We start from the raw sequence: 13,911 nt of genomic DNA, 5'->3' as shown, positions 1-13,911 counted from the left end.
TCCCTCTCTCACTGTGTCTCTCTGTCAAATAAATAAATAAAATCTTAAAAAAAAAAAGACATTTGCAAATATCTTCTCCCATTCTGTAGGTTGTCTTGGTTTTGTCGACTGTTTCCTTTGCTGTGCAAAAGCTTTTTATCTTGATCAAGTCCCAACAGTTCATTTTTGCCTTTGTTTCCCTTGCCTTTGGAGATGTGTCTAACAAGAACTTGATGCGGCCGAGGTCACAGAGGTTGCTGACTGTGTTTTCTTCTAGGATTTTGATGGATTCCTGTCTCACATTTAGGTCTTTCATCCATTTTGAGTCCATTTTTATGTATGGCGTAAGAAAAGTCCAGTTTCATTCTTCTGCATGTGGCTGTCCAATTCTCCCAACACCATTTGTTGAAGAGACTGTCTTTTTTCCACTGGACATTCTTTCCTGCTTTGTCGAAGATTAGTTGACCATAGAGTTGAGGGTCCATTTCTGGGCTCTCTATTCTGGCCCATTGATCTATGTGTCTGTTTTCATGCCAGTACCATACTGTCTTGATGATGACAGCTTTGTAATAGAGCTTGAAGTCCAGAACTGTGGTGCCACCAGCTTTGATTTTCTTTTCCAACATTCCTTTGGCCATTCATGGTCTTTTCTGGTTCCATACAAATTTTAGGATTTGTTCCAGCTCTGTGAAAAAAGTTGATAGTATCTTGATAGGGATGCATTGAATGTATAGATTGCTCTAGGTAGCATAGACATTTTAACAATATTTGTTCTTCCAATCCATGAGCATGGAATGTTTTTCCATTTCTTTGTGTCTTCTTCAATTTCTTTCATGAGTGTTCTATAGTTTTCCAAGTACAGATCCTCTGCCTCTTTGGTTAGGTTTATTCCTAGGTATCTCATGGGTTTTGGCGCAATTGTAAATGGGATTGACTCAATTTATCTTTCTTCTCATTGTTAGTGTACAGAAATACAACAGATTTCTGTGCATTGATTTTATGTCCTGCCACTTTGCTGCATTCCTGTATGAGTTCTAGAAATTTTGGGGTGGTGTCTTTTGGGTTTTCCACAAAGTCTCATGTCATCTGTGAAGAGTGAGACTTCTACTTTGCCGATCAGATGCCTTTTATTTCTTTTTGTTGTCTGATTGCTGAAGCTAGGACTTCTAGTACTATGCTGAACAACAGTGGTGAGAATGGACATCCCTGCTCTGTTCCTGACCTTAGGGAAAAGCTCTCAGTTTTTCTACAATGAGAACGGGATTCACTGTGGGCTTTTCATACATGGCTTTTATGATATTGAGGTAGGTCCCCTTTATCCCTACACTGTGAAGAGTTTTAATCAAGAAAGGATGCTGTACTTTGTCAAATGCTTTATCTGCATCTATTGAGAGGATCATATGGTTCTTGTCTTTTCTTTTATTAATGTAGTGTACCACGTTGATTGATTTGTGGATGTTGAACCACCCTTGTAAAGCCTGGGAATAAATCCCACTTGGTCGTGGTGAATAACCCTTTCAACGTACTGTTGGATCCTATTGGCTAGTATTTTGGTGGGAATTTTTGCATCTATATTCATCAAGGATATTGGTCTGTAATTCTCCTTTTTGGTGGCATCCTCTTTAATTTCCTGGTTGACCCATTCATTCTTTAGTAGGATGTTCTTTAGCCTCCATGTATTGGAGTTCTTTCCAAATGTACTCTTGTGACTGAGTTCAAGTTTCAAAGCATTGTGGTCTGAAAATATGCAGGGAATGATCACAATCTTTTGGTACCGGTTGAGACCTGATTTGTGACCCAGTATGTAATCTATTCTGGAGAATGTTCCATATGCACTCAAGAAGAATGTGTATTGTTGCTTTAGGATGAAATGCTCTGAACATATCTGTGAAATCCATCTGGTCCAGTGTGTCACTCAAAGCCCTTGTTTCCTTGTTGATCTTCTGCCTAGATGATCTGTCCATTGTGGGGGGTGGGGGGGGGGGTTAAAGTCCCCTACTATTATTGTATTATTATCAATGTGTTTAATTTTGTTATTAATTGGTTTATGTAATTGGCTGCTCCCATATTAGGGGTATAAATATTTACAACTGTTAGATCTTGTTGGATAGATCCTTTAATTATGATATAGTGGCCTTCCTCATCTTTTATTACAGTCTTTGGTTCAAAATCTAATTTGTCTGATATAAAGACTGCCACCCCAGCTTTATTTTGATGTCCATTAGCATGATAAATGGTTTTCCACTCCCTCACTCTCAATCTGTAGATGTCTTTGGGTCTAAAATGAGTCTCTTGCAGACAACATACCAATGGGCCTTGCTTTTTTGTCCAATCTGATACCCTGTGTCTTTTGATTGGGGCATTTAGCCCGTTTACATTCAGGGTAACTATTAAGAGATAGGGAGCTAGTGTCATTGTATTACCTGTAAAGTCACTGTTTTTGTATATTGTCTCTGTTCCTTTCTGGTCTATATTACTTTTGGGCTCTCTCTTCACTTAAAGGATCCCCTTCAATATTTCTTGCAGGGCTGGTTTACTGATCATAAACTCTTTTAGTTTCTGTTTTTCCTGGAAGCTTTTTATCTCTCCTTCTATTTTGAATGACATCCTTGCTGGATTAAGTATTCTTGGCTGCATATTTTTCTCATTTAGTACCCTGAATATATCATGTCAGTCCTTTCTGGCCTGCCAGGTCTCTGTGGATAGGTCTGCTGCCAGTCTAATGTTTTCCCTTGTAGGTTACAGACCTCTTGTCCCAAGCGGCTTTCAGGATTTTCTCTTTGTCTCTGAGATTTGCAAATTTCACTATTATACTTTGAGGTGTTGATCTATTTTTATTGATTTTGAGGGTTCTCTGTGCCTCTTGGACTTGAATGCCTGTTTCCTTACCCAAGTTAGTGAAGTTCTCTGCTATAAGTTGCTCCAATATACCTTCTGCCCCACTCTCTCTTTCCTCTTCTTCTGTGATCCCAATTATTCTAATATTGTTTCGCTTTCTGGTATCACTTATCTTTTAAACTCTCCCCTCATGATCCAATAGTTGTTTATCTCTTTTTCTCAGCTTCTTTCTTTTTTTTTTTAAAGATTTTATTCATTTATTTGTCATAGAGAGAGTGCGCCCAAGCAGGGGAAGCAGCAGGCAGAGGGAGAAACAGGCTGCCACTGAGCAGGGAGCCCGATGTGGGACTCAATCTCAGAACCCCGGGATTATGACCTGAGCTGAAGGCAGACACTTAGCCAACTGAGCCACCCAGGTGTCCCTCTCAGTTCTTTATCCTCCATCATTTAGTCCTCTATATCAGTAATTCTCTCTTCTGCCTCATTTATCCTAGCAGTTAGAGCCTCCATTTTTTATTGCATCTCATTAATAGCCTTTTTGATTTTGACTTGATTAGATTTTAGTTCTTTTATTTCTCCAGAAAAGGATTCTCTAGTGTCTTCTATGCTTTTTTCAAGCCCAGCTAGTATCTTTATAATCGGTTTTCTGAACTCTAGTTCCGACATCTTGCTTATACCATACTGATTAGGTCCCTGGCAGTCAGTACTCCCTCTTGTTCTCTTTTTTGAGATGGTTTTTCCATCTTGTCATTCTTGCAGAAAGTGTTCGCTTTTCTATTTGTAGAGTTGCAGCAATTCTTTTCTTAGATCTCTGTTGAGTTTGCAGATGTTCAGAATGATTTAATAGCTATCTAAGCTGAATTCCTGGGACCAAACTACAGTCTCCTACTCCTCTGCCATCTTGAACTCCTCAGCCCCAGTAATTTCTAATTCTTAAGCCATTTTGTTTATTCAAACAGAAACAGGAAAGTAAGGCTTCCTAGCACTTAATACCTTTAGAATATAGAAAGGCCCAATTAAACACAAAAGTTCTGTATCCACACTTTTTTTTTTTTTTTTTGAGATTTATTTATCTGAGACAGAGAGACAGCTTAAGCAGGGAGGAGGATTAGAGGGAGAGGGAGAAGCAGACTCCCCGCTGAGCAGGAAGCCTGATGCAGGGCTCAATCCCAGGACCCTGAGATCATGACCTGAGCTGAACGCAGATGCTTAACCGACTGAGCCACCCAGGCAACCCCGTATCCACTCTTTCTAATAACTTTTTCAAAAATTACTTTTCTGTAATTTCAAACAAAGGATTTCAGTTCAATCTTTAGTCTCAGTACCACAGACAAAAAATAATTTAAATTTATCACACACAGGTATTTCCATTATAATTCTTTGCTATTCTGTACATAAATGTGTAGAACTTCTCTGTTTGTATGTTATGATCTAATAGTTTGTTGGAAAAAAAGTTAAGGACTAAGATATTTATAACATTGTATCCTATTCTTCGAAATGGAAAATATGAAAAATTTAAAAGTTAACAAACTACCAGTTTCTCATACTGAACATATATAAGCACCCCAGCAAATATAACTATGTCTCTATCTTTTAGAAACTGTAGAAGCAACATATGCACAAATAAAATTTTCAGTGCTTGGTTTCCTTCACTTGAAGGACAACTACTTGATACTCCACCTCCTCACAAGATACGGAATCCATAACACATGCAGAAGACTTCATACTGAACCAGAAGAAACCTACCATCTTACATTTGGTAACTACACTATAACAATTTGTAAAGTTCTTAGTTGCCCTTTCCTATATATAATTTGTTACTGAATATCTCTACCTCAATATCCACAGGTACATCAAAACACATCTTTTCCTCCAAAAATCCTTACTTGTTTCTATCTTCCTTGGTGGTTATCACTATTCTCCAAGTAACTCAAGACTAAAATCTGATACACAATTTAAATTTTATTTCTAAATAAAGCAATGCAAAAGCAGTGAGTGAGGGTTTTAAGCACAGAATTAAACCAATCTGAAAGCTCGTGAGAAGCAGGAAGCCAGTAAAAAGCCATTAAAATGTAGAGAGGAGAGTAGATTGGATGAGAGTGGTAACAGTGGAGTTTACAAGAAGTCAACGAATTTAAAATAGATTTGTAGATGAAATTTGACAAAAAATGTGTTGATGGACTGGAAGCTAGGAGAGAAGAAGTAGGTCATGATGATTCCTAGGTTTCTGGCTTGAACAACTAGAATACAGAAGAGGAATTTTCCAAGACAAGAATATTGAAACTAAGGGAAAAGCAGTAAGCAGTAGACAGTCATAAGGATTTTAATAATTCCATTTGAACATACTCAGTTTTTTTGTTTTGTTTTTTTAAAGATTTTATTTATTTATTTGACAGAGAGACAGAGAGACAGTGAGAGAGGGAACACAAGCAGGGGAGTGGGAGAGGGAGAAGCAGGCTCCCCACCAAGCAGGGAGCCCAACACGGGGCTCAATCCCAGGACCCTGGGATCATGACCCGAGCCAAAGGTAGACACCCAAAGACTGAGCCACCCAGGCGCCCCTTCAGTTTTGAAATATTTGTGAGACACATAAAGAAGTAAAAATATCAAGTATGCATTGGATATTTAATTCTAAACTTAAGGAAGTCTGGACTAAAATTATAAATATGTGCATCAACAACATATTAAAGGTACTAAATCAATGGAAAAAAATGAGAGAACGTCAGGAAAGCATTTAAAGAAAAAAGTAAACCCAAGGTTTGATCAATGAGAACACCAACATTTAGAAATCCATTACAAAAAGAGGAAGCAGAAAATTACTGTTCTTTCCTTCTGTTTTCATCTAACAAAACTTAATGATCTTTCAAGATCAACTCCTCTGTGAAGTTTTTAACCCTACACATAAAAGTAATCACTTTCTGACCTAGACCTCTCTTAGCTCTCCATTTTAACTACTGTTCTTAATGTGCTATATTATAATCATTCATTTAAGTGTATAAACACTACCTATTAGTTTCTTGAGAAATGCTTTGGTCTTCTTGGCATTCACTATATCAAACTCATCACCTAACACACAAAAATCAATATATGAAAAATTAACAAAAAAGGATTAACTTATTTTCACTGTTTTCAATATGAAAAAAAGATGAAAATAAGCACAATATAGTATATTGATGAGCACATAAAGTATCAGTTAAATTTTTAAAAACATATGATTGCTTTTAAAACATGTAAGACTGTATCCATTATCTCCAGAAGAATTTATTTCCACTATTCTGCTTGAAACAACAGGTTTTTTAATAAAAATATCTAAATAACCTTAATGTATTTAACACAGAAAAAGAAATGTTTATGCTTTTTGACAACTTAATGCAACATGAAATTTGATGTATCAAAATTTCAATATTTGGTACATAATAGAACTAAATTTGATGGGCTATGTAAAATGTCTTCTCAATCAACTACACAAAGAAAGGATTAAGAATCTAAATGTCTAAGAAAATTATAACATGATACTAAAATTATTCCATTCCCCAAAGTACCAGAAGGTAAATCTGATTTAACAGATTACAGCCAGTCAAGGATCAACTGATTCTGAAGAGTCTTTTGTTTCTGTTGTCCAAGGAAAAGCAAACATAATGGAAAGAAACTAGTACCTTTGCCACTGATGTTCTCCATTATATACAGGTAATCCATGTAAAAAGCCCCAAACCTTTGCATTCCAGCTATTTCAGTGTATGTCTCCTGCCAACAAAGAAAAGCAAACAGAACACACATTGTACAGAAGAGACTTCGGAGTTTAAAACCTGACAGGTCAAGAATCAAACATACATCCTTATATACAATGTGTATCAACTAAAAGGATTACCAAAACAAAAGAACAAAGGCTATCCAAAGAATTCACTTCTAAAAAAAGGTAATGTTAACTCTACTAAAGACAACACAAAAAGACATCCATAATTCTACTAGACATTTTGACCACTTTATCAATAATGTCTATTGGTTGGGGCGCCTGGGTGGCTCAGTCGTTAAGCATCTGCCTTTGGCTCAGGTCATGATCCCAGGGTCCTGGGATCGAGCCCCGCATCGGGCTCCCTGCTCCGCGGGAAGCCTGCTTCTCCCTCTCCCACTCCCCCTGCTTGTGTTCCCTCTCTCGCTGTGTCTCTGTCAAATAAATAAAATCTTTAAAAAAAAAAAAAATAATAATGTCTATTGGTTAATGAATATCTATAATGGAATAGGATAGTACACCCTTGACCTTTAACATTATCACAAAACTGTCCAATATATACCTGAAATATATTTAATCTTTATTTATTCCAGTGCACTTATATGAAACAACTCAAATACTAAAGATATACTAAAATATTGAAAAGATATGTAAATATGCAGATTAAAATTAAATTCTTTACAAAAGTAAATGTAGTAAAAAGGGTTAAAATATATATTATTTATTCTTTTATAATAATCTTCAGGTAAACTTCTTTGAATTTAATTTATTCCCTAAAAGTACATTAATTTAACATGAAAAATTAAACACTAAGACACATACATAGTAAAATGTGAAATTCTTCATCTCCTCCCATTAATCCCATATCCAAAAGTAACTGCAACTAAAAGATAACTCTACAAGTTTCCTCTATGACTATTTTAACAGTAGGGGATGGATAAACAAACTAACTGGCTACATAGTATATAGAAGTAGAGACCTATGTGCACTCTTCAAACTTCTCTAAGATGTAGAAGCTGGACAAAAATATTCTAAATGCTTCAATAAACAACTAGCATTCAGAATGTATTACTCGAGAAGAAAAATGGCAATTACAAGTATTCACACAAAATATCCACCCAAACACAGCCTAGAAATTGGGTCAAATATATATTCTCTGACCTTATGATGAGTTGCATCCAAGATAAATTCTGCACGAGTACCATTATTTTCTGGGCTTCGGTAATCAAACAATGAATTTGTAAGGTATGTCAAACCTTTCATACTCAAATTTTCACCACAAATGAAGAAACAGGCTTCCTGAAAATAAATGCAAAATTTTTGAACAGGAGGAAAAATCATTAAACTGTTAAAGAAAATAAAACCGTGGTTTTGTAACACCCATTCAGTAGTCAATAGAAATCACTACAATGTGAAGTCCTGTAAAAAGACAAGGAATTCTGTCTCCATTTCACTGCCTATCTTGGCAAAGAACATTTTAACAAACCAAAAAGGAACTCCAAGTAGCTGCCATAAACAAGAAAGAAGAAACATTTATGAATTGGAAAGTATTTGGAACTACTGTCCAGGTGTTAAGTGCTACCAACTTTCTAAATTCCCCTGAGCTCTATAATTTCCTACAGGGGAAAACAGTAAAGTTCCTTTCTTAAGCCAAAGATATATGCAGTCTAACAGATTTTTTGGTATAGTTAAACACTTCAATAAGCACTTCATTATCCCTGCATTCTATCCAAAAAAAGGGGGGGAGGGGGAGAATTTGACTTACAGTTTCACTTCTATTCATACTCTCTTCAAAATCTTTAACACCCATAATTCCCTTAAGGCACAAGGCTCTGCAGCCTACAAAGCCAATCTGGCAATCGAAGAAAGGCTCTCCCATCATAAGGGCCTATAAGAGGGAAGGAAACATTAGAACTAAGAATTTGAATTTCATAAAAATGTTCCAGGCTTAAAAAAAATTACAGCCTTTTCTTGTGGAATTTCTGAATTAGTAGAAACTTCTTTAGGATTATGGCCTTTCCAAATTTATTCTCCTCAGATCATAAACCCTATTAAATTAAGAAACATCTTACTTAACTCTGTATCCTCAGATCTTTGTATCCTCAATGACTGGCACCTTATGAACATTAATCCACACATACATACGAGCTCACACAAGTTCAATGAAAAAATGAAAGAATTCATGTTGCATATTACAGTAGAATCTTTGTTAAAGTAATAATTATTTCAACCAATACTACTGATGACTAAGATAGAAAAAACCATGAATATATTTTAAACATACCACTATGATAAAAGCCTGCATTTATTAAATATTAACATTAAGGACCATTCAAAAAAGTTTTAAATATATATGTTCAATGTTGAAAGATTACCTCAACTGTAGTTCCTTCTTGTTCCCAACACAATACTTCTTTGGATTTTACTTTCTGAGGGCTATAATAACTACTCTCAGCTTGCATTTCAGTGAGCTAAGAAAACAATATAGGAACATTAAGTAAGTAAAATTAGTATTAGATAGCAATAAACTGTCATTTATTATGATGAATTGATGGAAAGAGGGCCAATTTTAAGATTCGGGAAATTTAATTATTAAGCAGGAAAACAGGTGCAACAAAAACAGCTGTAACAGATTATCCATGGTATAAAGGTTGAATATGCCACTGTAAGCTCAAATAGAGAATTTAAATACCATCTTCATTTAACTTTTTGTCTTAACAATATTGCTTAAAAAGGTAAAAGCTATGTAGCTATAACAGTCGCATATAATGGTTCATATATTCTGCCAATATTTTAACCTCAATTCATTTTATATCCCATACACATTCAACCAGAGTTAGTTCAATCATTTCCAAAATTTCTCCCAAATTTTTCATCAAAAAGAAAACTATAAAAAAACCCACAAATTCAACAAAACTTCATTTAGCTCTATGAGGGAAGTAGGTTCATGGGTGTTTACTTTCAAAGTATGTGTCTCAGACTCATTCGATCATGCAAATACTTAATGAGTGACAGCTAGATAAGTACTAATCTAGATGCTGCCAAAACCACCACCACCACAACAAGCCTTGCACCCTTGAAGCTTACAACACATTACTTGTATGTATCTAGACAAACTTAGATAAATTATTTTTAAGAGGTACTTTTCTAAATGCAATGTGGTATCCTGGTTTGGATCATGTTACAGAAAACGACATAATGAAATTTAGTTAAACTCGAATTTAAAAGAAATGCACCAGTGTTGGCTTCCTAGTCTGGACAAATGTACTATGATAGCATAAGATATTAACAATAGAGAAACTGAGTAAGGAGTCTATGTGAACTCTCTGCACGTTGCAAGTTTTCTGTAAATCTAAAACTGTTCCAAAATAATGTTTTTATTTTTTCAAAGGTATTCTGCCCATGTTTACTAATGAGACCCTTCCTTACTCTTGTGAAATGGATGTATTATTCAAACATTAAGGCAAAGTCAAAGATCACATTAAAAAAAAAAAAAAAAAAACCAGTATTTAATTTAGGTCAAATAGAACTTATTAAACCAAAAAGTTATAATTTTAAGCATGATAATTTCTTTATATTTAAAATCAACTAATTATTCTCTTTTGTAACAAAAAGTTTATATATAAGCCCTTATTTTTTAGATGCTTCTAGAACCAGTATACACAATGTCATTATTTTAAAGTACAATTCTATAAAATGCTCAAGTAAAATTCAGTATTTTAAACTTGATCACCCTTCAGCTGTCTACAATTACTGTAGAGAAAAAGCAATTAATTGATTAAAAGGACTCAAACATTACAAGAACAATCTTCAACATGATTTCTTAAATGCTACATTTAATTTGGCATGATTTTTGTTGGATTGATATCAACTGTTCAGAATGCTAATGTAGAAACATGACCTTATTTTCTGACCAAAATATGAACCACAAATTAATTCCATACATTCCTTAAATCCAAGCTGAACAATGAATTCTGTTTTCCTCTTAAATCTTAACATATTTCCCTTAGAGAAACCTTAGAAACATAAATGTTCTAAATTTTTTAAAAGATGTATTACCTAATGACAACTACTGCCCTAAAAGTCTATAAAAGTTTTATATTTAAATACAAACTATTCTGACTCAGTTTAATACAATTCTTCTCATCAATGAAGAGAAATATACCAGAATAATTTCAAACTGAACATAAGTGGGGCGCCTGGGTGGCTCAGTCGTTAAGCGTCTGCCTTCGGCTCAGGTCATGATCCTAGGGTCCTGGGATCGAGCCCTGCGTTGGGCTCCCTGCTCTGCGGGAAGCCTGCTTCTCCCTCTCCCACTCCCCTTGCTTGTGTTCCCCCTCTCGCTGTCTCTGTCAAATAAATAAATAAAATCTTAAAAAAAAAAAAAATTGAACATAAGTATGCAAAAGTCACCAGAAAAGACAGAACTTTACTAGCAATCCTTAAATTCCCTCGCAAACTTATATTAAAAATAACTTCTGGATCATCTAAAACTGGCAATATACCATATGATTTAACGCATATGTGGAATCTAAAAAACAAATGAACAACAAAAAGAATCATGAGACCAATAAATACAGAGAACAAACTGATGGTTCTAAGAGGGGAGGGGTGTGGGGGGATGGGCAAAATGGATGAAGAAGAATAGGATATACAGGCTTCCATTACGGAACAAACAAGTCATGGGAATGAATATAAAAGGCACAGCATAGGGAATATCATCAAAGACACTGTAATAGCGCTGTATGGTGACAGATGGTAGCTACACTTGTGGCGAGCATACCATAAGGTATAGAGATGTGGAAGCAATATGTTGTACAGCTGTAATTAATATAACATTGTGTGTCAACTACACTCAAAAAAAAATTACACCAAGAAAAGTTTTAAGTATAATTTAAGTTCTCAAACAAAATGTTAATTCATGCTGTCATTACTAAGATATGTTTATATCTTTTAGAACTTAAGCTTGAATATTTATACTTACAATTAATGCAATTAAAATCATTATTGCCAAAAACCTCTATTAAATGCAGAGATATATCATGAAAAAAAATTGTAATTTAAAAAATAAAATTGACAATATATGTAATAATAGTTAGCAATGGTTGGCTTTTTTATTATATATTTTATTTTTTTTAAGATTTTATTTATTTGAGGGGCGCCTGGCTGGCTCAGTCATTAGGCGTCTGCCTTTGGCTCGTGGTCCCAGGGTTCTGGGATTGAGCCCCGCATTGGGCTCCCCGCTCCGCGGGAAGCCTGCTTCCCCTCTCCCACTCCCCCTGCTTGTGTTCCTTTTCTTGCTATGTCCCTCTCTGTCAAATAATAAAATCTTTAAAAAAAAAATTTAAAAATTAAAAAATTTTAAAAAACGTTTTATTTGAGAGAGAGAGAGAGACAGCACAAGTCGGAGGGGCAGAGGGAGAGAGAATCTCAAGCCGACTCCATGCTGAGCACGGAGCCCAACACAGGGCTCCATCCCAGAACCCTGAGATCATGACCTGAACCAAAATCAAGAGTCAGATGCTCAACCGACCTTGCCACCCAGACACCCCGGTTTTTCTATTATCTATTTTAAAGATTTTATTATTTTTAATTTTACAGGCTAATACATATTATTTTCATCAAAGCTAGATCAGTGAATTTCAATTATGAAATTTATAATAAAAAATAAATTGTTCCATAGAAGAATTCAGAAATGTAAAATAGCACAGCTAATGTATTTTTATCATTTTTGCCCCAAACTTTATTACCAAAAAAATCTTTTAAGTCAATCAAGCTCATATTTTGCTAAAATTCATTTTCTACATCTTTCAGGTTTGTCATATTAGAAAATACTTAATGGTTTTAATTAGAAAAGTCTTTAAATTAAAGACTATTTACTTGAAGTATTTTTAATCTACTATCTGGTGTAGTTATAAATTGTATACCTTTACCACTGATTTAAAAAGTTTATTTCAAGTAAACAATCCAAGCCAAATTAAAACCACCATGAGAGCAAAAACCTGATTTTTTTTCCCTATGCTACATTTCCAGTACCTAACAAGTTACCTGGAATAATACCTGGAATACTACTTCACAGGTTGGACCCATGAGTTTATCTCCTTCAGAAAAATGCCTCCATAATAATCCAACAAAGACAAATAAAATTAAAGAAATAAAATCTAAAAGAGGATCCCAAAATTTTGGAAGGTAGCAAGCAGATGAGGAGATAGGCAAAAGGAAAGAGGATTTATTTGTTGAATATATACTGGCAATTTCCAAGAGTTGGAGATACAAGTAGCCTTTTTAAAAATTACCACTGAGTTCGGTGTACTACCAAAAAAGACTATCCACAATTTTCTGAAAATTATTCTTTCATCCACTGATGAACATTTAACTTTTTTTTTAGGGTTTTTGTTTGTTTAAGTAATCTCTACACCCAACGTGGAGCTCAAGAGTCAAGAGTTGCATGCTCTACCAACTGAGCCAGCCAGGCGCCCCAGGTTGTTTCAACTTTTTTGGCCTTTGTAAACATGCTTTTATGAACATTCATGTACATCTATTTGAGCACAGCTTAATTCTTTTGAGTATGCACCTACAAGTGGAATTGCTGGGTCATATGATTCTAAGTTTAACGTTTCAAGGAACCACCAAACTGTTTTCCACGGTGACTGCACCATTTTAAATTCCCACGAGTGTTCGCATTTGCTTTTAACCAACTCCAACTAAGATCCCACCACTGTCAAATCACTGCTCTAGTCAAGATCACCAACAATTCCCACAATGCCAAATCCAATAATCCATTCTCACAAATGACCTACTTCTTCAACTTTAAAACATTTATGGCACTCAGCTTCCATATAGACACTCTTGGTTTTCTGCCTAACTTATTTTCAGCTTCCCATGCTATTTCTGCCTTTTCTTTCCAAATAATTAACATCACAGTGCCGCAGAGCTTGGCCCTAGAACCTCTCCTTTATATATGTATGTATGTGTATATATATACACACACACACACACTGATTCCAGTCTTAATAAAATCCTGACGCTCAAACTTATATACCCAGACCAAACTTCTAATCTGAACTCTAGATTCATTAATCCAACCTGACAGCTGTACTTGAATATACAGTGTGCATCTTAAACTTGTCCAAAACCAAACTCCTGATTTTATCTCAAACCTAATCCTCTTGCAGTCCTCCTCATGTCAAAAAACCCAAACCCAATTCTTCTAGTTGCTCAGGAACCATCCTTGGATACTCTTCATTTATGTCTCACAATAAAATCTATCAGGAAGTTCTGTCCTCTTGACCTTCAAAACACATCCAAAATCCAGTTACATTTCACCACCTCCCCTTGCTTTCATTTCATCCTAGTCCAGCAAT

At 35.2% G+C, this 13,911-nt stretch overlaps 1 protein-coding gene across 8 annotated transcripts in view; it reads right to left on the bottom strand.

Annotated features, from left to right (window-relative positions):
* VPS13B (vacuolar protein sorting 13 homolog B) overlaps positions 1-13,911 on the bottom strand; it is a 749,374-nt gene that overhangs the window by 650,991 nt on the left and 84,472 nt on the right. For 6 of the 8 annotated variants that reach the window (XM_032421506.1, XM_032421505.1, XM_032421503.1 and 3 more), the window contains exons 9-12: positions 8,923-9,018; positions 8,313-8,435; positions 7,709-7,846; positions 6,474-6,561 (exon numbers count right to left, since the gene is read on the bottom strand). In XM_032421506.1, coding sequence (XP_032277397.1) covers positions 6,474-6,561; positions 7,709-7,846; positions 8,313-8,435; positions 8,923-9,018 — 445 coding nt within the window. Of the gene's footprint in view, positions 1-6,473; positions 6,562-7,708; positions 7,847-8,312; positions 8,436-8,922; positions 9,019-13,911 lie in introns of those variants that run through there. The other 2 variants (XM_032421511.1, XM_032421508.1) reach the window with 2 other exon arrangements.

The sequence above is a fragment of the Phoca vitulina genome, unplaced genomic scaffold (assembly GCF_004348235.1).
Source record: "Phoca vitulina isolate PV1807 unplaced genomic scaffold, GSC_HSeal_1.0 scaffold25, whole genome shotgun sequence".
Taxonomy (NCBI): Eukaryota; Metazoa; Chordata; class Mammalia; order Carnivora; family Phocidae; genus Phoca; species Phoca vitulina.
This window is presented reverse-complemented; position numbering and strand designations above follow the sequence as displayed.